The sequence below is a fragment of the Dreissena polymorpha genome, chromosome 6 (genome assembly GCF_020536995.1).
Source record: "Dreissena polymorpha isolate Duluth1 chromosome 6, UMN_Dpol_1.0, whole genome shotgun sequence".
In the NCBI taxonomy this organism is placed as follows: domain Eukaryota; kingdom Metazoa; phylum Mollusca; class Bivalvia; order Myida; family Dreissenidae; genus Dreissena; species Dreissena polymorpha.
Window position 1 is genome coordinate 32200585 of NC_068360.1, and position 27414 is coordinate 32227998.

At 34.7% G+C, this 27414-nt stretch overlaps 1 protein-coding gene across 14 annotated transcripts in view; it reads right to left on the minus strand.

The window, feature by feature from the left end:
* Nucleotides 1–3663: 3663 nt before the first annotated feature.
* LOC127833813 (glutamate-rich protein 6-like) overlaps nucleotides 3664–27414 on the minus strand; it is a 77343-nt gene continuing 53592 nt past the window's right edge. For 10 of the 14 annotated variants that reach the window (XM_052359275.1, XM_052359274.1, XM_052359282.1 and 7 more), the window contains 8 exons: nucleotides 16113–16166; nucleotides 11686–11771; nucleotides 10719–10871; nucleotides 7944–8172; nucleotides 7502–7564; nucleotides 6145–6216; nucleotides 5393–5472; nucleotides 3664–4243 (listed from right to left, as the gene is read on the minus strand). In XM_052359275.1, the coding sequence (XP_052215235.1) occupies nucleotides 4054–4243; nucleotides 5393–5472; nucleotides 6145–6216; nucleotides 7502–7564; nucleotides 7944–8172; nucleotides 10719–10871; nucleotides 11686–11771; nucleotides 16113–16166 (927 nt within the window). In that variant the 3' untranslated portion in view covers nucleotides 3664–4053. The remainder of the gene's footprint in view (nucleotides 4244–5392; nucleotides 5473–6144; nucleotides 6217–7501; nucleotides 7565–7943; nucleotides 8173–10718; nucleotides 10872–11685; nucleotides 11772–16112; nucleotides 16167–27414) is intronic. The other 4 variants (XM_052359283.1, XM_052359287.1, XM_052359276.1 and 1 more) reach the window with 3 other exon arrangements.

The window sequence follows — 27414 nt, forward strand, 5'->3', positions numbered from 1 at the left end:
GGGCTGCAAAGAACAGGTCATTTCTTTTTATCTCAGGTGAGCGACTTTGGGCCTTTCAGGCCCTCTTGTTTTTAATACTTTTTTTAGTTTACTACTTCTAGTGATTTTACCACAATTGATGAACGTGTCCCTCAGAACAGCTTTTCATTATATAAATAAATTTAAATTAGCGTTTATAAAAAGGAGACATTTGCTACATACTTTTTAAAATGAGAGTTTATTTTTTTAAATAAAATACCCTATTAACCAAGGATATTCCCTTTAAAACATTCACAAGATGAATCAACCAAAATAAGTGATTTCATCGCATGTTTAATAGAGAAGGTAAGTGTTAAATACCTTAACCACCAGCCTATACGAGTGGTTCAGATTTTCATGCTGATCATATAATCTTATCTGAATCCAACACTTATCAGGTATTCTATTTATCCCATCATTTTCATATATTTTCACTTCATTTTGAAAATAAACACACACAAAAATCTGAAAACAACACTAAAACATAAAATGGCATAACAATAAACAAAACAATGTCATGTGTTTGCTGAATCAACAGTGTTGTAAACAAGAACATTTTTCAGATAGGATGTTATCTGGTTAATGCAGAGATAATGATGGGATAAAAATAAGAACTTGATGCAACGCATTGAGTTTTAAAGTTGATTACATACTTTAATTAAACTTCAACACAAAATCATGACAAAAAAAAACACAGAGAATGTATCATTAATAGACTTTATTTTAATAAATGCAATTAAATGACAAAAGAAAAGCATATAAATGGTGACAAATATATAAACCGTACAGTGAACAACACAAACATCTAACATTACCTAACCATTCAATTCATGATTTTTACAATAAAGATTTCATCTATAATTGTCAAATATTAAATGTAAGTAAATACACAAATGTGTTTATTCCGACATTGAATTAAGCACACATTGCTGTGTGGATGAGAGATTATCCTATCATCACACAAACTTTCAAGGTTTAATAAAGATCTGAAAACGTTTAGTTTGAACCTATTTATTTTAGCTTGATTACATCCAAAGCTTATGGCTCATATGTAATGGTCTCGAGTCTGTTTCCTGTGTATAACCAGTACTTGGTGTCTGTTGGGGAGATCTAAAGAATGATCTCACAGTGGGGATTTAACCCATGACCTCCCAGTAGCTAGGCAAGCATATGAACACGTTTCAACACTTTAAGCCAAGTTTTTGCGACAAAATGTGCTATAGCATGACAATGTCCACACTTCCAATTGGATGAATAATATTTTAGTTGTGATTTGGTGTTAGTTAATTCCATTTAACTCATAAATAACACATTACGAAAATATACACTTGGGGCAGTAAATCCCTCATCCATTCACAAGCATACAAACTGACTTAAAGATACAAGGTATACAGGTATTTAGCACTCATACATAATTATTGTTTCTCTGTCAACTAAAATTTCAAAAACAGCTGCGCCATGAGCGCATGATACGCCCGTCGTTCGCCAATGAAGTAGTAAGGTAATAAATAACCCTTTGAATCATTTTTTTACTTCAGTTTATTTGTATTTGAATACATGGTTTATTTTATAAGTACATGAGCATGGAGCGCCGTCTCCTTGACATTCATACCATATCTTTTTTTGAGTATATGAGGGTTTATCAATATTAAGATTGTGTTGAAATTTGAAAAAAATCCATCGAAGGATATTTGAGCTACGGTAGGACATTCAATGAAATCACGAAATTTTGACGAACAAAGTCCCATAACTCTGGAACGACAATTCAGAATTCCGTCAAAAACGAAAGGGGATCAGGGTTTATCAATATTAAGATTGTGTTGAAATTTGAAAAAAATCCATCGAAGGATATTTGAGCTACAGTAGGACATTCAATGAAATCACGAAATTTTGACGAACAAAGTCCCATAACTCTGGAACGACAATTCAGAATTCCGTCAAAAACGAAAGGGGATCAGGGTTTATCAATATTAAGATTGTGTTAAAATTTGAAAAAAATCCATCGAAGGATATTTGACGTAGCGTACGACATTAACAGACGGACTGACGGACGGACGCGGGGTATACCATAATACGTCCCGTCATAGACGGGCGTATAAAAAGCCAAATTACAAATTTCTAACATGAAATCCTTGTTTTAAACTTAACATCAATCACGTCAAAATGGAAAGAAAACAACATCTACATGTACATAGCAGAGCTTTTCATTTATCACTGCAACACGGTCAACAACTACAAACGTATAGTACACATTTTTTGCATAACAAAACTTAAAAAATTATTAAAACTTAATGTTAATTTTTTTACAATAATTGTATTTAAATAAAAACCTTTTTTAATTCCCTGTAAATAACGAAATAAAACTTTTAATGTAAAACAAGCTTATAATGCACAATTTATAAATATCACAGACGCTATAACAAAAGCTAATAAACATAAATCAAACAACCACCATCCCTCTCACCCTTTCCTCTGTTGTTACAATTTTAAAAATAACTTTTAGTATTGCAAAACACATTTAAAGACAAGAGCTGTCTCCATAGGATGACATATGCCCCCAATAAATGCTTTGATAGAAATTATGAGCATTTTTGGAAACCTTAACGCATTTTTTGAAACCTAAACACGGACCCTAAGTTTAAGGTCCAAGGGGTCAAAATTTGTGTGTGGAAAGGCCTTGTCCATATACACATGCAAACCAAATATGAATGTTACATCTGAAAGGACATAGAAGTTATGAGCATTTTTCGAAACCTAAACGTAAAGTGTGACGGACAGACTGACGGACAGAAGGACAGTGCGATCACTATATGCCCTCCTTCTGGGGCATAAAAAGTAAGGGGCTATTACTTCGTAATCACTCTTGATGGCTTAGACCTATTATAACACAAAACTTATATAAAACTGAGTAAACTTCACTTAAATCAGGTTATATCTAAACAAATATGCAATTTTGTGCACTATTAATTAATTTCAAGTTTTGCAATTATGTTCCTTTCACTCACACCTTACCTGCAGGAAAGACCCTTGGTTCGCTCATTCTTAAATATGACATTAATTTTGTACCATGGAAGTAAAACTATGCCATTGTAAGCTCTGCAACAAATTGTGACCCTTATTTATTCATATTATGCCTAGCAGGACATGCCCAATACACGATAGTTCACTGTATAGTTATTTTATTTTTTTAATTTTGAACTTAATCTGCCATGTGCAGATTTTTGTTGGCAGTGAGTGAATATCTTAAATATTTTAAGGAATAAAAAAGAAGCAAGTTAATTGAGATTTTCTGCCTACTGAGACATACCTTAATTCAAAATATTCCTAATTGTCAACATTTTGTGATAGCCCTAAATAATGCAACCTTTTTATCAAAACCAATGTCAATATTTTGTGGTACCTATAAATGTCAAAGTTTTATGATCAAATCGAATATCAACTTTTGCTATCATCCCAAATGTTTATATTGTGTTATCACTCAAAATATAAAAATGTTGTAACCCCAAAGCCATCAATTTGATAATTCACAGTAATATTATTTTGTGATAATCCCAATGTCAATATTTTGTGATAATGCCAACTGTCAACATTTTGTGATCACGCCAAGTCTCACTTACAATTTCACATTAACACAGAGACCAGAAATAACAACAAAACAGATTTAATGTTCAAGAAAGTGACAATAAACAAAAGATAAAATTTAAAACCAGTAAAATAAAAAAGAACAAAAAAAGCAAAGAAAAAAAGGGTAAATATAATAGAAACTATTAAAATTATCAAACATAAATATTTTCAATATTATCATAATAAAATTGACTCCACTATGAACGTAAAAATTTAAAAATACAAATACATAAATACACTTAAAAGTATTAATCATTCCTATCTAACACGATCACAAAAGTGGCTTATCATTATTTAAGCTGATAAAACAGGTTTAACATTAAAATAAACACAAATTTCATACATAGTCCAATCTAACAAGATTTTAAAAGTCTCTGATAAAACTAAAAACGGACTTGTTCTCGCACGTGCTCAACAGTCGACAGATATGGAGGACTGTTTCTTATCCCGTGCAGCCCGCTGACTCAGGTACTCCTTGCGATCCATCTTGAGCCGTTCCGTCTTGACCTGGTTGGAGGTCACATGCTGGGGAGGTAACATCTTGTCCAGCTTAGGATTGTTTGGGAACTTAAGCAGGTTAGCAACCTTGTTCAGCAGCATCCTGGAAATATCAAGGAAATAATTACCAGTACACAGTTAGTTTAAATTAGTTCAAACCTATTCATTTAAGCTCAATTGCATTCAAAGCCAAGGGCTTATTGAAACGCTTATGAGTCCATTTCATGCATACAACCAGTACTTGGTGTCTTTAAGGTGGGTCTATGAAACGCTCCCACAGTTTGATTGAACCTGTGACATCCCGGGTGCTTTATGGACAACATATCCACTACGCTACATCATTTGAGTGCATAACTTTGGTATCTACTCAACATTTTTGATAAAAAATGCATTAGTTTTGCCATTAACCTCTTAAAGCTGTGGTATACTTTTCAAAAATATGTTCTTGTAAGAAGTTAACGTGAGTAGGAAATAAATAATGCATGTGAATCACAATTATTTATAATCTGTTTTGAGAAGTTTCATCTAAATCACAACAATAACAAATATCTCTACAGAGGAACCAACACACCAAAACAATTGCAGCTCTTGTATAAACCCCTTCAAAATGTGTTTGTGCTGAAGGGATAACAAAATCAATAATATAAACATGTAACTACACTGATCAATGTAAAGTGTAGAACATTTAATTGTTTCCTATAAAAATCTCCATTTTACAAACTTCAGTGTTTCCGACTACCTATGAACCATGTTAAATACGCATACAGTTTGCCCTCCCTCCGTTTGCACAAACAAAATGGATTGAAGTAATTTTTTAAAACTTATTTATTTTAGCTTTATTGCATTGAAAGCCTAAGGCTTTTTGAAACGCTCTCAACTCCGTTTCCTTAAAAAGCCATGGTGTAGTGGATATGGTGTCCGCCTAGCGACTGGGAGCTCACGGGTTGATCCCCACTGTGGGAGCGTTCTTTAGATCTCTCCCATAGACCCTGTTAAATACTGGTTCTAGTACCAGGAAACAGACGAGAGCATTTCAAATAAGCCTTAGGCTTTCGATGCAATTGAGCTAGAATAAATAGTTTTAAACTAACTCCATTTCCTTGGTATAACCAGTACTTGATGTCTTTAAGAAAGATCTAAATAATGCTCCAACAGTGGGAATCAAATACTCGTGAGCTGCTGGGCCCTAGGCAGACACCATTTTCACTACACAACGGCTAGTAGGCTTAAGCAATGATTTATGTCCACTTACTCCACAGTATTTTTCTTTTCTTCAAGGAAGATCTGCTCCTCATCCACTTCCTTCAATGGGGCATTCTCTGGGGCCACCAACTGAAACAAGCATAGGGATCATTTGTGTGCCTTGTTGTGGGAAAACTGGGCTTAATTCATGTGCATAAAGTGTCGACCTTTTGTATCAATTTGCAATACAAAAATATGACTGGATGACGGAGGGACATACATCCTTACAAATGTACCTGTATACACAAGTGACACTTTCATTAACTACCCTGATATCATGGAGGCCCCGTACCAGACTTATTCAACCAACAAAGAGGATTTTCTAAACAAGCGATGTGTTTGTGAAACACTATGTCTCCATATATTTGACCTTTGACCTTGAAGGATGACCTTGACCTTTCACCACTCAAAATGTGCAGCTCCATGAGATACACATGCATGCTAAATATCAAGTTGCTATCTTTAATATTGCAAAAGTGTACATTAAATTAGCAATTTTGACCCATATATTTGACCTTTGACCTTGAAGGATGACCTTGACCTTGACTTTTCACCACTCAAAATGTGCAGCTCCATGAGATACACATGCATGCCAAATATGAAGTTGCTTTCTTCAATACTGCAAAAGGTATGGCAAATGTTAAAGTTGGGGCAAACAAACACACAAACCAACCAACCAACAGACAGGGCAAAAACAATATGTCCCCCACTACAGTGGTAGGGGACATAAAAAATACATAATTATGTCACTTCTTGAGATACCTGATTTCCATTTATTTGTTTGGACACATGGGTGGGCAATGACAAATCTTTAAGCTCCCCCAACCCACCCCTCTGCAAGTGAGAGAAAACAAAAATCACAAAAACCCTACACAAAACAAAGAGACAGAAATAGAGCATAATGAGGAACTACATGTATAGCAAGTCATCCTACCCTAGAACATGAATGTCCCCCACATTTCATTCCTGTCTTAACCCAGTTTACCACTTAGATATGTATTTTCATGCCTTTGTAGTCCCTTAAAAAGTGATATTTAATTTTAGACCTTTCTTACTAGATTCAAGTTTTTAAAGCTTCATTTCCAACCCTTAGGTACTGATGAGCAGCAAACAGCATAAAACCTGAACAGACTGAGAGTTACTCGTGGGCTGTTCTGGTTTTATGCTGGTAGCAAAAGCCAATTTCACTTAGCTTCTTATGGTTGAAAGGGTTAAACCATCATTTTTGTAAAAAACAAGAGATGTGTTTGTCAGACACACGATGCCCCCTATTGCGCTGCTTTGAAGCCATATATTTGACCTTTGACCTTGAAGAATGACCTTGACCTTTCACCACTCAAAATGTGCAGCTCCATGAGATACACATGAATGCCAAATATCAAGTTGCTATCTTCAATAATGCAAACGTTATTGCCAAACTTTAACAAAGGTTAAAGTTTTGGGACACACAATGAATAAATGAATGAATGACAGACAGACAGACAGGCCAAAAACAATATGCCCCTGATCATTTGATCCGGGGGCATAAAAAGTATACATAATACCAGTGCCCTATATTACATTCTGGTTTCATACCTCTAATATCAATACTTTTAAATTTACGTGCAATAAAAGTTAAACACAAGTAAATCTCTCTTTATGCTTCACCCTTCTCTAAAATTATCGGCATAAAAATGTCTTTTTTATAAATAGGACCACAATTCCAATCATGTCGGAAAAAAAATTAAAAAAATGAGGAGATGCATATTAAGAAAAACTTTCCAGAGTTCTGTACCACATTAGCTTAACAATACAATGTTTGCTAAGAAAGGGCAATAACTTTGGTTATTCAGAAACAACAACAATACAAAAAAAAAAAAACCAGAGAGTTGTGCATATTCACATTCTTCCTGGTTAATGTATTTGCAAAGTTACATCGCTCTTGCAGTAACACTTTTTAAATTACCTGTGACACAAAAATCTGATAGCATGACGTTAGGACAGACATCAGCACGAATGGATACACAAGTGACTACGTCATTAATTACCATCATGCCAGTTTAGCTCCCATTGAGACTAATTCAACCAACTAAGAGCATGTTTTCTGAACAATGCATACTAATGTGACTTTTTGAGATACCTGCTTTCCATTTCTTTGTTTAGTAGACAAGGACATATAGTTATCCTCCCCCACCCCACCCGTCTGCAAATAGGAGCATATAAAAATATAAAATGCATACCAGTTGTGTTTTTCGGGTCAAATTTGGGGCTTAAATCCCCATTAATTTCAAAAAGTATACATTTTCCCAACTGATGGCCAAAAATTTCTAATTAAAGGTTTAAAAACAAAAAAAACTTTGTATTTTTAATATAATCGTGACATTTAGATCATCTTCCTATCCCACTTTGTATGTTCAACCTTTTGAAGTAAAATATTGAAAACAATTTTGTTCTCAATTTAAAATTATCTGTAAGCAAAAATTGTTATTTCCGAATTTTGGTCAAAACAACTCAATTTATACCAATCCAAAGCACTTGGGCATCATTCCTAAAATAGTTTTTTTTTAAATCACAATGTATACCCTAAGTCGGGAGCCCATGTTGAAGCGACAGCTCCTCTTGCTGGCACTGAACGTCAGTGCGATGTTGTCCTGGCTCATTAACCGAACGCCCATATGTCTGTTCAGGCCTATGCAGATCGGCTGGAAGGGAGGGGCATGCACGTGAGTCAGCTGATCCTTCCAGGACCACTTGCGACGCTTAGCACCCACGTTGTCAAGTTCCAGCCCACCATACTGGTCTATATATAACCTGTAATGAAGCCATTGTGGTCCAAATATAGAATGTAATGAAGCAATGGTGGTCTATATATAACCTGCAATGAAGCAATTGTGATCTATATATAACCTGCAATGAAGCAATTGTGGTCTATAATATATAACCTGTAATGAAGGCGGGTGTGGTCTATATATAATCTGTAATGAAGCAATAATTGAGGTCTATATATAACCTGTAATGAAGGCGGGTGTGGTCTATATATAATCTGTAATGAAGCAATAATTGAGGTCTATATATAACCTGTAATGAAGGCGGGTGTGGTCTATACATAACCTGTAATGAAGCAATAATTGAGGTCTATATATAACCTGTAATGAAGGCGGGTGTGGTCTATATATAACCTGTAATGAAGCAATAATTGAGGTCTATATATAACCTGTAATGAAGGCGGGTGTGGTCTATATATAACCTGTAATGAAGCAATAATTGAGGTCTATATATAACCTGTAATGAAGGCGGGTGTGGTCTATTTATAACCTGTAATGAAGCAATAATTGAGGTCTATATATAACCTGAAATGAAGGCGGGTGTGGTCTATATATAACCTGTAATGAAGCAATAATTGAGGTCTATATATAACCTGTAATGAAGGCGGGTGTGGTCTATATATAACCTGTAATGAAGGCGGGTGTGGTCTATATATAACCTGTAATGAAGGAGGGTGTGGTCTATATATAACCGGTAATGAAGGCGGGTGTGGTCTATATATAACCTGTAATGAAGGCGGGTGTGGTCTATATATAATCTGTAATGAAGGCGGGTGTGGTCTATATATAAACTGTAATGAAGGCGGGTGTGGTCTATATATAACCTGTAATGAAGGCGGGTGTGGTCTAAATATAACCTGTAATGAAGGCGGGTGTGGTCTATATATAACCTGTAATGAAGGCGGGTGTGGTCTATATATAATCTGTAATGAAGGCGGGTGTGGTCTATATATAATCTGTAATGAAGGCGGGTGTGGTCTATATATAACCTGTAATGAAGGCGGGTGTGGTCTATATATAACCTGTAATGAAGGCGGGTGTGGTCTATATATAACCTGTAATGAAGGCGGGTGTGGTCTATATATAACCTGTAATGAAGGCGGGTGTGGTCTATATATAACCTGTAATGAAGGCGGGTGTGGTCTATATATAACCTGTAATGAAGGCGGTGTGGTCTATATATAACCTGTAATGAAGGCGGGTGTGGTCTATATATAACCTGTAATGAAGGCGGGTGTGGTCTATATATAACCTGTAATGAAGGCGGGTGTGGTCTATATATAACCTGTAATGAAGGCGGGTGTGGTCTATATATAACCTGTAATGAAGCAATAATTGAGGTCTATATATAACCTGTAATGAAGGCGGGTGTGGTCTATATATAACCTGTAATGAAGGCGGGTGTGGTCTATATATAACCTGTAATGAAGGCGGGTGTGGTCTATATATAATCTGTAAAGGAGGTGTCTTCTTAACAAAAATCCAGTTTAGGCAGAAAGTGTCATCCCTGATTAGCCCGTGTGAACTGCAGGCTAATCTGGGACGACACTTTACGTACATGCATTCAGCTCTGTTTTCTCATAGCAAGGCTCATATATAAGCTGCAATGAAGGCCATTAACAACTGGTGGTAGGGGCACTATACGAAGATAAGGTTGACCACTAAGCATCCATGTTTAGGCCCCAAAACTGGTCCATATGTGATCTTTTTTCTGGGAAAACTGGCCTTATGCATGTTCATAAAGTGTCATCCCAGATTAGCCTGTACAAACTGCACAGGCTAATCTGTGACAATACTTTACGCACATTGATATAGCCTTGTTTTCCCACAGAAAGGCTCACATATAACCTGTAATGAAAGCATTTGACAGTTGAAGGAAAGTGCTCTGCAAAACATTACATTGCAGTTCACTCCACCATTGCTTAGTGAGATGAGAGGAAAGGTGGCAGATATAGATAAGAGAATTAAAGGTGGACCCCATAACATAAAGTAGAATACTCATTGAGAGCCAAGATATTCCTTAAACTAGGCCTTTAAAGAACCATTGTCATGAATTCGGCAACAAAACAATTCTATAATTCCTGTACTCAAAAATTGCCTATTTGGTCAAGCCAATTACCACTTTGTTTAGCGTTTTCAATATAATTCGACCAGTAAGCATGGCAATTTCAAAAATCTAAAAAACAGTATGAACCAATAAGCAACCAACAATACACTTTGAAAGCTAAGCAAAATATTGATCATATGACCAATATAGGACAAGATGGACATGAACCTCAGTATGGGAAAACAGGACTTAATGCATTTGCATAAAGTGTTGTCCCAGATTAGATAATCAAGGACAACACTTCCTGCTTGTAAGTAATTTTTCTTTTGAAGGAAGTATCCTTTTAGCAAAAATCCAGTTTAAGCGGAAAGTGTCAACCTTGATAACCTTGTGCAGCTAATCAGAGACGACAGTTAACGCAAATGCATTAAGCTCCGCAATAAAGTCTAAATTATGTGAATAGTAATAATAACATGCAAGGTTACCTGATGTCTCCATTGGGAAAGTAGCAGTAACCGTATCCGTTGGGTTCGAAAACTGCCGCCACCCCAGAGAGTTTGTAGTCATGGTGAATGGTATAGTTGTACTGACCCAGTTTCACGGAGGAGATCAGTATCGCTAAGTTACCGGAAGGGTAACTATGGAGATGGTTAAGCTAAACAACACAGAATGTAGGCTGCTCTTGAAATATGCTTACATTATAATACCTTGTGATAACTGATGCTTTTTTATTGCTATTGTGGCATTAGATATTATTGCTACATAAGAATAATGTTTGCATTACCTTACATCGTCTTTATCATTATGATTTGTGATATTGTTACATTTATTATAAGCTTAATTTCTACATAAAAAATCTAGATATTGCAAGGTTACCAAAATCTGACATGTAAGATAATTTGAAAATGATACTAGCCAAGGACTGAGTTTGCCAGCATTAAGTCAATCTTTCCGTATTAAAAAGGTCCATCATGGTTGAAATATCCAATGAATTTCCTGTCAAATTATGGAAAAAACAACATAATTTAAATGCCACAGGTGGCCATTTCATACAGTGAGCCTTGTTCTGTGGAAACTGGGCTTAATGCATATTAGTAGTGTCATCCCAGATTACAGCCACAGGCTAATCTGGGACAACACTTTCCGCCTGAACTGGATTTTCATGTAAAAGAGACTTCCTTTAAACAAACAATTCAACAATAGCAGATAGTGTCATCCATGATAAGCCTGTGCGGAATTCACAGTCTAATCTGGGACAACACTATCCGCCTGAACTGGATTTTCAAGTAAAAGAGACTTCCTTTAAACAAACAATTCAACAATAGCAGATAGTGTCACCCATGATAAGCCTGTGCGGAATTCACAGTCTAATCTGGGAAGACACTTCATGTACATGCATTAAGGCCAGTTTTATCAGAACAAGGCTATATTTTAATCTAAGGTCAAGGATACAACACGTTTCCTGTTCCATCAGGGAACATTGTCAGGAACTTTTGTCCGCTTTCGTAGAACTTCTCGATCAGTGGCCGATCACGTAACTGAAACATTAAGCAACAGCTAGATGTGATATGGGCCAAAACGATATGTGTGCACAGCATTTTTACTATAGCAAGTTAGGAATAGTGGTCCAGTACTAAGGGTGCAGAATTTGAATGTCAGACTTCTGTGACATGGGTCAATTTACTGTTTTCTTATAGGACAAGTAAATATTTCCTGTCTTCTTGTGCTTGACAGACTAGCACAATGTCAAGGTGAAAAAAAATATGTTAAAAAAAGGAATTATCGTCTTTATTTAAAAAAATATTTGAAAAACAAATTGTGTATCATTTTGATCTGATGTCAGAAATAAATGGAATTAAGGCAATATTTTGAGTTGAGCAAGTAACTGATGATTGCAGAATTTTCACACACCTGGGCATGGGTTAAAGATTTTAACAAACCTCATAAAACAGATTTTAAATTCTAAACTTTGATAGATAACAAGTATCAAATGATAGGTTGAAACATAATTTATGGGCAGTTTATAATAAAATGAGCGATGCACAAGAACATGTAGACATTTTGAAGACAACATGAGTACTAACTTATTATGCTAGAGTGATTACTTATTATGCTACAGTGATTACTTATTATGCTAGAGTGATTACTTATTATGCTACAGTGTTTTTTTTCTAAATTGCTAATAATCATGCAAAATAAAAACAGTTAACAAGTCAATATTATAAAGCAGTAAAACAAGCTTTGATTCAAATCTACAACTTTTTTACCAAAAACAATTCAGTGAGTTGTCACTTGCAATTTATATTTAAAAAAAAAAGCAAACTTAACTTAAAACACTTAAGTTAAGCAAACTTAAAAAAACAACAGAAGCATCTACCACAGCCGGATAGCCAATTTTAAGATTGTAACTTAATTTTCGTCTAAAGCAAGTGCAGCGACTCAGCGTTTTCTGGTTTATTTTATTTGTAATTTCGATTGCAGATACACAAAACTGGTGATTCATTTGATAAAATAAAAAGAAAAAAAGAAAAAAATGACAAACAGTTCTGGGCACATAAAACAAATAAACAATAAATGTTAAAGCACATTAAATTATATTAATACATAGTAACACTGAACAAGAAGGCTTAAGGCCTTAAGTCCCTAACATGAGGCTTTTGCGATATTTCAAGAACAATTACAGAACTTGTTTCAGATGTCGTAAGAACAAATCTTCTGAGCAAGTTTTAAGATGATTGGGCAAAAAATGTGGCTACTAGAAACCCATGCGAAAGATGTCGGACCTTGGACAATTCTGATTAAATTTGCTGAGGTCTGGTATTATTCAATATTCCAGAAACTGTCAGCCCTTGTCTCCGACACAAAAAAGCAATATGTAAAACAGTTTTGGTTTAAAAAGAAAACACAATTTGGAAAATATATAAAAAACGGACTAGTTTATGCTTATTTTACTACGATAGATGTTTATAATAAAACGGATTTGACCAACCACTCAAACTTGCCATCTTTTCTGGTGACATAACAAACTCCAACTGCTATTCTTAAAACCATTCAAATATTGCACTAGTGTACTAGTGTAACTTGTCTTGATGTGGGTTTTTTTAAATTGTAAATTCATATTTTAATCTTGTATAAACAGATATAGTACTATCGTAACTTGTTGTGATGCGTTTTTTTCCATCGTCAATTCATAGTTTTATCTTCTGTGAACAGTTGGATTACTAGTGTTTTAATGTATTGCTGTTTGAAAACACTTGAAATTTATAAAATAATAACAAAGCTTTCTTTACCTTTAATAGGAAGTTTAACCATGTTTTAATAGAACAGGTTTAAATTTAGTTGTTCTTTGATTGTATTTAAAATTGTTAAAAATTGTGAACATCATAATGATAAAAATAAACTCTTTAAAATATATTTTCTATTGTTTTGTAAAAGGAGAACAAGGTCCGATAAAATCTGGTAAGGTCTGGTATATTTTAAAAGTTAACGGACCTCATGTCATGTGAGACTTTTTTGTTTTTTGCATGGGTTAAAAATTGCAAGTAGAGTGTTCAGCTTTTTAGTTAATTTCACCAAGTGACATAGTTTTTAAAGTCACTATAACGCTCAAAATTAACGAAAATTTTGTTAAGTATTTCGTAAAATAAAGTTAACACCTTAACAATCGGTGTTTCTTATAGCAATAGCCAAAATTTTAACGCTAGATGTAGAATGATTACTTAGATTTTTGTAGATACAAAATGCTCGTTTTTATTTATTTGTGGCCACAATTAATTCCGGGTGTGTAGAAATACCGAAAGCCCCGTAATAACCGAAATCCCCCGAAATCCCAAGAAATCCCCAATAATATTTATTATTTATCAAAATACTGCGGATATTAAGATAGAATATTGCAAAATACAATCTATTCACTGATGAAAAATTGTTTTTATCCATGTTTGGTTGTGAAAAACTAACATTTTTACATATTTATTGGGATTCCGAGTATGAATCCATAGTGCATGTTTTCACAAGCACGATCAGGTACAGAAATCCCCGCTGTAAAGCTCTTCAAGTGTCAAAAATCATCTGGGTGGCTTTTTGATTTTAGAAAGAAGAGGTAAAGACAAAAACTTAACAACAATATTTACAGCGGGGATTTCTGTACCTGATCGTGCTTGTGAAAGCATGCACTATGGATTCATACTCGGAATCCCAATAATTATGTATATATTTTCGTTTTTCACTACCAAACATGGATAAAAACAATTTTTCATCAGTGAATAGATTGTATTTTGCAATATTCTATCTTAATATCCGCAGTAGTTTGATAAATAATAAATATTATTGGGGATTTCGGGGGATATCTGGGGATTTCGGGGGATTGCGGTAATTACGGGGATATCGGTATTTCTACACACCCGGAATTAATTGTGGCCACAAATAAATATAAACGAGCATTTTGTATCTACACAAATCTAAGTAATCATACCACATCTAGCATTGAAATTTTGGCTATTGCTTTAAGGAACACTGATTGTTAAGGTGTTAACTTTATTTTACGAAATACTTAACGAAATTTTCGTTGATTTTGAGCGTTATAGTTACTTTAATACCATGTAAACGAGTTTCGAATTTGATTGAGATAGCATTGACAAAAAAGCTCTGAAAAAGTTTCATTTAGATTTGAAAAGTTCTGGAGAGTTCACACGATTTTTCTTTAATTTGACCTTGTGACCTTGTTTTTGACCCCATGTGACCCAGTTCCCAACTCAGCCAAGATAAGATTGGGACAAATGGTCTGACCAAGTTTCATGAATATGGGCAATAAATGTTGCCTCTAGATTGTTCAAGAGGTAAATGTTGCAAATGCAATCAACAGATAAAAGGCAATCAGAAAATGTCCATATGGACACAGGTACACTAAAAATGGGACACAAATGTTTGACACAGGCAAACTCTTAGACAAAGCACACAGGTTGGCACAGAATGTCATTTCTAAGTACACAAAATACATCAACACTTGCGGAAGAAAATAATAAGCAATTGTAAATAAAGCAAAATAACAACACAAACAATAAGTAAAAGTTACATAACAAATTGGCAGACAAAGCAACAATGAGGCACATTAGAAAAACATTAATATTGATTTCATGTCAATTTTACTGGGTAAACTCTGGTTCTTACTCCAATACTATAGTTGCCATAATTGGTACATATATCAGTCTGTAATACTGCTCTTTACACGCAATAATATTGCAAAGGTGAATACCTGCCTCTTGGAAGTGAGAGACATTGAAGCACAGTGAATAGACTATATGGGACAAATTAAATTTATATGGAAAGAATCTTGACAGAACATACTAGGGGTGGAAATTAGCAGGGGCCCACCAGTCAATTCGCCTAAAATTGTGTCTGCATTCTGTTTATAATCTATGTGCTGTGCAAAAGTCAATGCCCTATAGCAGCTAAGTGAAAAAACTTTTATTAAAATTGTCTAAGTTTGCAAGTAACACTATATTCATGTTAAGTTAAGCCTCTCTCTGGGCTTACTGCCCATGACTAAAGTGTAGTCCCAGTTTAGCCTGTGCAGTGTGCACAGGCTAATTTAGAGACAACAATTTACACCTAACTGAATTTTCACATAGAAGACACTTACTTTTAAAAAAATTATAAAAAGTGTCGGCCCTGATTAGCCTGTGCAGACTGCAAAGGCTAATCAGGGATGACACTGTAAAGCACATGAAGTAAGCCCAGTATTCCCAAAGCAGCGGCTGCATTTTCTTCTCTATCTATTAAGGCTATATAAAAGCATGGTGTGAGCAGGACTGGAATGCTGTCGCTGTGAATCTATTGTACAGAAGCATTGTGGGAAGTTTCATATTTAAGCACTGTCTTACTCTTTGGCGGTAGTAAGCTGAATCAGGCCGATATGCTGATGCCAGGTCAGAATTCTTAAAGGGAAAACGCAGATTAACTTTTCCATATAATTGATAACATTCCTCCCCTATATTAACCCTTCACCACTAAGATATATGTATTTTGAGGCATGTGTGGTCAATTAAAAAGTTAAATTTAATTACAGGCCTTTCTCACTAGGTTCAAGTTTTAAAGGCTTCAATTCTAACCCTTAGATACTGATAAGCAGCAAACAGCATAAATCTGAACAGACTGCGAGTTACTCACAGGCTGTTCTGGCTTTATGCTAGTTGCAAAAGCCATTTTTACCTCGCTTCTTATGAGGGAAAGGGTTAAAAAGGCCCCCAATCATCCTTCATTTTTTTATAGTACACAAACTGACTTTCCAATAAATTGAATATTGGAATGTTGTTGTAAGGTTAAATCAATTCTTTTATCTTTAACATTTCAATTTTTAGATGTTCATAATTTGATTTAAATATCTGAGTGTAAAAATTTGTTTTAAATGTTGGTTCTGAAGTGTTGTTATTTATTTAAAATTGCAAATTATAACGAGCAATTTAAATTATTTCCTTTCAATATTTGTGAAAATTTGCAATAATTATCTGAAAAATTATTGTTGAAATGTTATATAATTATTAAAAAGTAAATAAACTGTTACTGTGCCATTGATGATCTTACATAAAATACCAAAATTTGTAGGAAAATAAACAAGAGTGCCAAACTGTCACAAGTCACGCCCGTTTAAAGGTTTTGGACAACTTGATAACTTTACCATAACCAATATTTGAACTTGACCTACATATCATCTAGACACAACTTCTGACCAAATTTGGTCAAGATCAGATGAAAACTACTTCAATTAGAGAGCGGACACCATGCTAAATGCTTGAAATGCACTAAGTGACCTTGTGATCTAGTTTTTGACCCGGCATGACCCATATTTGAACTTGACCTAGATATTGTCTAGACACAACTTCTGACCAAATTTGGTGAAGATTGGATGAAAACTACTTCAATTAGAGAGCAGACACCATGCTAAATGCTTGAAATGCCCTAAGTGACCCTGTGACCTAGTTTTTGACCCTGCATGACCCATATTCGAACTCGACCTAGATATTGTCTAGATACAACTTCTGACCAAGTATGGTGATTATCGGATGAAAACTACTTCAATTAGAGAGCGGACACCATGCTAAATGCTTGAAATGCACTATAACTTGTGACCCTGTGACCTAGTTTTTGACCCGGAATGACCCATATTCGAACTTGACCACGATATTGTCCAGATACAACTTCTGACCAAGTTTGGTGAAGATCGGATAAAAACTACTTCAATTAGAGAGCGGAAACCATGCTAAATGCTTTAATTGCACTAAGTGACCCTGTGACCTAGTTTTTGACCGGCATAACCCATAATTAGGGATGGCATCGAATACCAATATCGGTATTCGAATGTTCGCAAATTCATTCAATCGAATATTCGAATATTCGCATAAAACGGCTGGATTGATTTTACCTTGTTATGTAATAATTTCCATTGGTTTGTAAGTTATATCCGTTTGCTAAATACGCGGCTGTTTATTAACGTTGCTATCGAATAATTGTATCGCTGTCGACTAAGGGTATCACGTTTACAGATTTTTCTAAACGTTTAAACGAAATGAAATAAACGAAACGACACCGTTCAAACGGTATCCATACGTCCGTTTTAAAAGCATCAGTTCCATCACATTTCCAAACTGAAAGTAGTGATTATTTCCGGAAGTTATATTTAGTTCATAACCCATTTGCACAATGACGTCATATTAAAACCAAATGTTCTCGTCGTTTTCTAACCATTGGGTTACGCGTTTTCTACTTACATGCCGTTATATTTTGTAACAAAGATGAATTAATATTTAACCCACATTTCTTCAATAAGAGTACACCGGTGTTAATTGTTTTTATTGTTTTAATTAACAAGATGTACATCAAAATGAGTATCTGTTCATTAAATTAAAAATGAATGCCGATGAATAAACTGCGGGAAATTTTCCTCATGAACTTCATGCCGACGCGCGTTGAATGTTCAAGACGATTAGGGGCATGATCATGCAAGAAATAGCGGGAAACTTTTCCCGAGCACTTCGTGCCGATGCGGGTTAAATATTCAAGACGTCTAGGTCGTACAGGTATATTGTTATGTCTACGGTACTGTGAATAAGGGCCATCTGGCGCATGTGATACACATACGAGTCTTTTTCAGCAGCTTTTAATGAGTTTTGCAACATCGTAATGTAATGAATTAAATGAATAATGTTGACATTGCCTGTCGTTTAAACGTTTATTGTTTTTGTAAACGTGTTTGAGCAAAACACGAAACTCCATCGTTTAAACGTTTAAACGTGATACCCTTACTGTCGATTAATACTATGACCGATACTGTGATCGGGCACAAATAGAATGAAAAACATCGTGTCATAGAATTTTATTTTTTAATGATTCCACATATTTGTAGCAGACAGCGCATATGTAAAACTAAGTTTACACACATTACACCTTGCGGTCTTCTTATCCACAGACCGTGTAAAGTATTCCACACGACACCATTCCATACTGAAGTAGGGGCTGGTGGCATTTTCAGATTTGAATTATGATTCCTTGATGATTGTTTAATTTATATCATCTGTTACTTTTGAGTAATTTACACATTTTAATGGCTGTACATACTGTGATCACAAAACTTATTTATTATTCGCCAGTCAATTGAAACCGTGAATTGGCACCCCATTGGCAAACAACAGTCGGGGCCTTTCTTAGAGCGTGTATATTGCATTGCGCAATCAACTCTGATACGAGCCGCGTTATCAGTTTGACACGAAGAACGTCACGTCAAACATGTTACTCCCAAGTGATTTCGGTTGCTTTTTAGTAAGTGGTTCGCAGTTCATTAAATATTGGTGAAAATACGTTTGGAAAAAAATGCGAATATGCGAATATCATTTTTATTATTCGAATGCTGACCATTCAATCGAATATTCGATTATTCGAATAATTTTGCCATCCCTACCCATAATCGAACTTGACCTAGATATTGTCTAGATAAAACTTCCGACCAAGTTTGGTGAAGATCGGATGAAAACTATTTGAATTGAAATGACGCCGCCTGTCAATCACATCCTTATCTAAGAATTGATCTACCAAGCAGCGATCGATTAATCGGGCGCGCGAGTTAGCAACGAACTGTCCGCCATTTTCTAGACAAGCTATGTCAAGGTTCACTTTTATTTTAACGAGTTTGTTTTGTTTTCCTCTTAAAAAACTTAGATTAAAAATGGTAAAACGGTGTCAATAGGGATTATGTAACTCGGACAATCGATATCCTGACAGATTAGTTGGTGGCATTGAATTTATACTGTTTCCAAAACCGAAAAGAGATCTTGAGAAGTGTAAGAGATGGATAAATGCAAGCGGTCGTCCCCACAAACAACTGAACGTCAACACAGTCAAAGACAATTACAATATCTTATTATGGAATATACTATTTAAATAGTTTATGTTATCGATCTGATCATCACATAATAGTTAATGTTTTTAATAGTTTTGTCAGTTACTAGGTGATTAATAAAAGCAAGGTTCATCTTCATTACTTTAAGAAAATTAAAACACAGCATGAAGCCTTATTCATGCTGTGTTTTATTACTCTGATAGTAATGCACTTTATTGTCATAATACATGTTATTAGAAGGTGACACGTGATATCTTATCTTAATAACAGTATCTACACATGTGCGGACATGTGGTGTCACAAATGAACGCTTGTAATCCACACTTGGAGATCGAATGCCTAGTTCTAATTTTTTGCAATGAGTTTCGTTTATGTTGTTTAAAAAACAACAGAAATGAAATATGGCAAAACAGTGTAAATAGGGATTATGTAACTCTGACATTCGGTATCCAGAAAGATTTCCAACGCGGAAATGCGGTCTTGACAAGAGCGAGTGGAAGCTTCAATGTGTAGAATTACAGAGTTCCCCCTTATAGAAAATTAATTTATTTAAAAAAAATGGAAATGTCACATACCAGTAACTAAGCATTATAAAGTATGAATTATATCACGTGTGCATGTAAAATAATAGAGAATATTGGTACCCACTTTGCGTAACTTAACGAAATCCCCGTTATAAATCGAGTTTTTGTGTGTTTCAGAAACATGTTATGTGACTTTTTTAATAAAAACGTTTCAATAAATGCCATTGTATAAGAGTTATTATTACTGATATAAGAATTAAATGCGCGCCTGCGTCTGATACTGGTAGCTTTATTAAGTAGCTATGACCAAACTGATTGTGTTGTTTTGCACTTTCAATTATAGTGATTGATAAATGTCCAATAAGCAATGTTTAATATTATTAATATCACTTTTATATGTAATAACATGTGGGATTTAGTTACACATGTACCCACTCGCCGTCAGAAAGTGCGTGAAACTTCATCAAAATCCCAGTTATAAAGCGATATTTCGTGTCAAATAAACAAGGGAAAATGTTTCGTGAATATTTTCGTAAATAACATGTGTAAATACCGTTGTAGAAGTGTTAATTTATTGCTTATACCACCATTACACGTAGTAACAGGTTCGATTCTGGTAAGCGCGCAAGGGTTTGAGAGCGTGTTTAATGTACCGAAAAAAGTTATAAATAGCTGATGTTTTGTATAAACGTATATTTTTGCATTTGCATAATAACTAAATGACACAAAACCCTTTTACAAGTGTTATATGGTGTGAAAAAGTCCATAAAAATCATCCGGAATATCGCGTAAATCTATATGCAATCTATAGGCAAAGAAGCCATTTTAGTGTTAGCTTGTCTAGGTTTTGCTACCCGCTGAGCCACGTGATAAAGTGGGCGGAGCGATCATCGTCCAAGCGTCATGTCAATTAGAGAGCGGAAACTGCTGTTTTTTAAACGGGCGTATAAAAATGTGGATATTTATTGACAATTATAAACAATCTGAAGGGCAGAAATGACTTAAGCACATTCAAGACAGTAACAAAAGATTTATAGTGACTTGACCCATTTCGATTCCATCAACAAATTCACCATCAAAATATTCCTCACGAAATACAGATGACCATTCCAAAAAAGCATACCATCAATGTATCAATAATGTTGTTCCTCAACACATCTTGATCCTTGCATACACAAACACACACAAATACAAACATATTCATATTGATCAAGGTTTGCCATGGAATAAATATATCAACATCTTACCAGTAATCACTCTTCACATGTATCATTAATTTAGTAGTTATACTTATCTCAGCCTCAATCTGGGAAAACTGGGCTTATTGCATGCACACAAAGTGTTGACCCAGATTAGCCTGTGCAATCTGGGACATCACGCACTTGATTCACATGCATTAAACCCCATTTTACCAGAGCAAGACAAATATCCAGGTCTCCCTTCACAGGTATCATTAGTAGTTATACTCATTTTGTAAGTTATCATCTAGCTCTTGCAGCACAAAGGGGAGATAGTGATCCATGTCCATAAATGTTAGACATAACATACACTATGTAAAATGTTATGTACTTCTTTGTTACAAACATTATTAATACCCCATGATGCATTGTCAGCTATGTTCAGTGGCAAATAACTCGGAATTGTGAGGATCATTGAGGTTAAAAAGCTCTTGCTCATACATTTTTTATGTTAAAGACAGATTTTAAGTTTCTATTAATCACCTAAGAAATGTGTAATGTGTCTTTGTTAGCCACAAGCATGGAAATTCAGTTATATTTTTTATAAAAAAATTAGCCTATATTTTATATGTACAAAAAGGAGAATAATTGTGCTAAATTTGCAGGTCAGATTTACATGCCTTGGTCCATAACCAATATACACTTCAACACTGTTATTTCGAACACCGATAATCCGAAGGCACCGTTATTTCTAAGTATTTTTCGGGTCGTGATTTTGGTTCTTCTTTGTTTAATGTAAAGTTTCATTGTTAATCCGAACTTCGTTAAACCGAAGAAATCATTAATTCCAAGTGATTCAGTCGGTCCCAACACTATAATTCGCACCTAATTATCAATCTTTAATCCGAAGTCAAAACTGCAAAATACTGAGCGTAATTTTCAGACCTTTGTCGTGACGCGTCAAAAGCCGATAATTACACCTTTGTCGTCTGCGTGAACGCCGTTGTTCAGAGAGACATCGCGTATTAGTTTAAAAAAATGTTAATTAATTTCCGAAAATGTTTTCATATGTTTGTATGTATGTATGTATGTATGTCTGATCATTTGTGCTATTCATTACATTTTATATGTTCTGTAATTAGACAAAAATAAAAACAAGAAAAAGAATCGTTTTATTCCACCGTTTGTTACAAGTAGAAATCTATTGCTATCTGACTAGTTTACGTTTTTAAGTTAGCATGTAACCGAACCATGTGAATTCCACAACATTTTATTTTTTCAGAATCAAAGAAGTTTTCTGTCAAAATTTTTATTTCGAATTATCATTAATCCGTCGTTTTTTAACTGTCCCAACGAATTCGAAATAACGGGGTTGAAGTGTAGTTTTAATTGAATATCCATTGTAGTTACATGGATATGTGCTTTTTAGTTAATTTTCAAGAAAAACATTAATTACTGATTGTTACAAACAAAATTGCAACCTTTTACAGTTTTTTCCCTGTGTTTCTGCAAGGATATATAGAGGAGATCACTCTGAGAAGTTTTCTAATGAAAGTGTGTATTGTCCCTTTGTGCTTGCCAGAGTCAAATTCCACCAAACTTAGTCACAACTCAACATTCACAACAACCCATTTTATGTCTTACACTGTCACTGCCACTGGACAAGGGTCGATGAACAATATGATGTTCTGGCTACAGAATTAAAATAAGATATTGCACAGATTTACAAGCCCTTTCATCAAAAGAATGGCAAAAGGAAATCCAAATTTATGAGTTAAATACCAAAGATTGCATTTCTGCTGTCTTATACTTATTAGTAAAACAAAAGCACCGCATACCGGGTGCCACGCTCGGCTACAGGTGCAGTTTTGAATAAATGAAAGCTTGTCAGATTATTTTTTTAAAGGTCACAGTGACCTTGACCTTTGACCTAGTGACCCAAAAATGGGTGTGGCATGTAGAACTCATCAAGGTGCATCTACATATGAAGTTTCCAAGTTGTAGGCGGAAGCAATTTGATTTTAGAGCAAATGTTCAAAACCTTAACAAAATGTCAAGGTTTTAGCACAACGCGGACGTCGGACAACACAACGAGCTGGCTATGACAATACCTTGGGTTTCCTCCAAAAACGCCAAGCTAAAAACAATTTCATAGCAATCAGCAATTTTTAGTCGAGTTTAACTTGCATTTTAGTTATATGACTATTCAATTTATTTGCTACTAATAAACAGAACATTAAAATAATGAAACAGCTGGACTCATAACAAAACTGTCTCAAATCATTTTCAAAACATCAAATATCAAATAATTGAAGCATTTATCAATAATATAAAATATGAAAATGCAATTACCGTAATTACTCAAAGTTTTCAGACACCCAATTTTAAGCCAAAATAATCATTTTTTCGGCGAAGCTGTATACGCCAGCTTTTCACCTTACCTGACCTTTGTAACTGTCCAATAAAATTCAAAAAAATTTCCCGCGGCTAGGTCAGAATGAATACACTTCATCTATCCCATAGGCTGATTTGAGCATACGACCAGAACATTGGAAACATGTCCGCGTCTTTGTAACACTGTTTTACTGCGTGTTCAGTATGAATCAATTTTATCTCTAATGAAAAGGTTTAATAGATAGAACAGTTTTATACTCAATCTGGACATCAATACAGTTTGTGCGTGCACCTTTTATTTTCAGAGGATTGCCAGTGTGAAAACGTTTGTACTTAAAGGCTATGTTCTGATATTTAGTACTAACTTCCATATTCCTGTCAACATGTTAACATGTAAAAGTATAAAGAGCAGTGGAAGCAAGGCCTCACTTTAATGAATTGCATTTCAACCCGTGAGGTATCAGGTCAGTTTGCGGCCAGTGTGTGAATGTCAGAGTTTATTTACAGGTCATCGCTGCTTCTTCACGACTACCTTATGTGCTGACCGGAGTGCGCGGCCAGTAAAATAATCATTATATAATAAAGACTCTATAGCGTGAACTTAGAGGTGAACTGGAATTTCCTTGAGACCAGAAAGATGTTAAATGAAGATATCCAGCGATATAATTATGGTATGTCAATATTAGATTCTTAATGTGTTTTCAATAATACCATGATAAATATTATTTTTAATTAATTTAACAAGAATTATTCCACCATATTGACTTATGTATTAAGCATGAGCGCAATGATTCTCGATACTGTTAATAATCGAATAAAATAAAAACAGGTTTGTTCGAAGAATGCGCGTATAAATATTTAAAATATGTATGGTTACTTCGCGTGTGGCCGGTTGACTCATGTTTTAATTTCAATTCCAATCTTTGTTTGGTTTTCTGTTTTGTATCTATAGGTTTATGACCAACAATATGTAATAATGTAAACTAAGCCGCGAAAAATCCGCATAACATCCCGTACTGGGTGTGATGCAGCTAAGAACTGCACAGAAAAAGACATTTGCTATCCTTGATCTCATTCATTGAACTCTTTACCTTTCATAAACTCCAACCACAATCAACACCGTATATCGTTTTTTGAAGATATTTCTTGTTTATACTCAAATTAAAAAAACAAACAAGATTTTTCCCAATAATGAATGACTCTTAATTTTCAGACAGTTTCATTTATATCAGAAAGCAAGCAATTTGCATTATTCCGTTGAAACATCACACAAGTGTTTTACAACCTAATAACGGTTGCAAATATATCCTATTGTAAGTAACACTTAACTGCATGATATACACAAGCACACTTTATTATTCGACGGTGACGTTATGCAAAGGATTATAGGAACAACCAATGCTTTAGGAATATCGTCGGTGTGTCTCTAAATTCTTGGACACTGTATTTTTAGAATATTTTTAAGTATCTACATTTTCGGACATAACACAAATTAATTATTTTTGAGTGTCCCAAAATTTGGAGTAATTACGGTAAATTGACTGGTGATTGAAAACAGGTCTATACTTATTATACATTTACATTAAGTCCATCATCGATGCTAGACCTCGGGGTTCGCACGGTTTGCGATCCTCTTTGCTTGGTCTGGTAAAAATGGCAATGACAACTTAAATATTATTATTAAACTGACTGGTTACCAAGCATGAATTCAATTTAACACTTTAAAGACATTATTAAACATAGGTCAGGAAATTGCATTTAAAAATATTGAAATTTATTGAAGTGTCTCATAATTTGTAGTATAATAATTTGCATATGCACCCTAATTGAAAGTAACTAAACAAGAACTGACTCGATTATAAATTCTGAAAAAGCATTTATCCGTTCCAGAATGAATACAAAAAGCTTATGGCTTGTCCTGTTATATACTTATTTCTGATTTGTCAAACAGACATCATTTGTATCTTTTTAAAGACCAGATAAACTCCTTACGCTTTCCACAACAGACTTTCGCGAGGTTCTAGCAGTTTGAGCACCCTTCTTCTTCTGCATAGATAAAACGAGTCTCCATAGTAACCACCAAGTGAGCATCGTGCTGAGAAAACTGGGCTTGATTCATGTGCATAAAGCTTTGTCTGAGATTAGCCAGTGCAGTCTTTCCAAGCTTATCAGCGACAACACTTTCAGCTTTTGTGTATTTTTTTTTATTGGAAGTCTTTTCTAAATAAAAATCCAGTTTTTAGACGGAAAGTGTGATCTCTTATTAGCCTGTGCAATTTACGCGAATTTATTAAGCCGGGTTTTCTCAGAACGCAACTCAAATTGATGATATGTATTTTCTGTGAGCATTTAACATGAACACAATGTTTTACCAGAGGAAATGAAATAATAAATGCACATTCATTATACATTATATATCCTATATAACAAAGATCATTCTCCAGCATTGGATTTATGCCATGTTGAGAGGACAGATTTTTTATATTTCGTATACTATTTTGTCTTACTGCATCATTAAACAACCATTTAAAACATATCAAAATTGTTTTGTTTTAAAGCTTAAGTTACATGGTTCAACATTGAAAACAACTAAAACCAAATCATCAGTTTTAAAAGATTTGTTAAACTGCGACTTAACACTTGTATATATGTATTGAATACTCTGTTAAAAATACTATAGTGCAGTGTATGGTGTGTGTAACATTATTGCTAACCTACTAGTCGCCTTACATGCACATTTCCCGACTGAATTTCATATTGAAAGTCACTGGGTCTGACACAGAACTATTGAGAGACAAACATGCAGGTCTATTAAGACATCAACGTAAAATGATTCTGCAAAACAGTGAAGCATAATAACAGCTGATTACTGAACATTTCAGCCAAGTTATAACAAGCATAATAACAGCTGATTACTGAACATTTCAGCCAAGTTATAACAAGCATAATCTAGTTGGCAAATAATATAAGAGCTGCCTTCTGTAAAAAGGCAGTTAAATGCAAGTGCCTAAAGAGTCTTCCCAGATTAGCCTGTGCAGTTTGCACAGGCTTATTAGGGACAAAACTTTCCGCCTAAACTTGATTTTTTACTAAGAAGGGACTTTCTTGAAACAAAAAAATATGATAAAAGCGGAAAGTGTCAACCCTGATTAGCCTCTGTTGACGGCATAGGCTAATCAGGGACAACACTTTAAACGCATGCATTAAACCCCCCTTTTACACAGCACAACACATAAATATTGGCATGACATACAGTAAACTGATATGGCTGATGCCCCAGCAATGCATGTTTAGACACAGACAAATCTACTCAATATTCTACAGGGGACAAAATAATAAGACAAAGGGCAAAATTCCTTTCAGATTGATTGGATACACATTCAGCTGAGAAACTTTGAGCAGAATCTGCCAGGCATATATAATACACAAGTTTAGAAAACAAATATTCTATTCGAAAAAAAAGGCAAAGGGCCATAAATCTGCCAAACCTGACCACATCTAAAATTCCTTTCTTTACAATCATTTATACCTTAAAGTCATTTTACTATGAAAACGTGAGTGAGATTTACCCCGAAGTTAAACAAAAGTTACAATTACACAATTTTGGGAGTTTATATGGAAAATAGTGGAAAAACAGACAAAGGACCATAATTCTGCCAAAACTATTTTCAGAAAAAATTCCTTTCTTTACCATCAT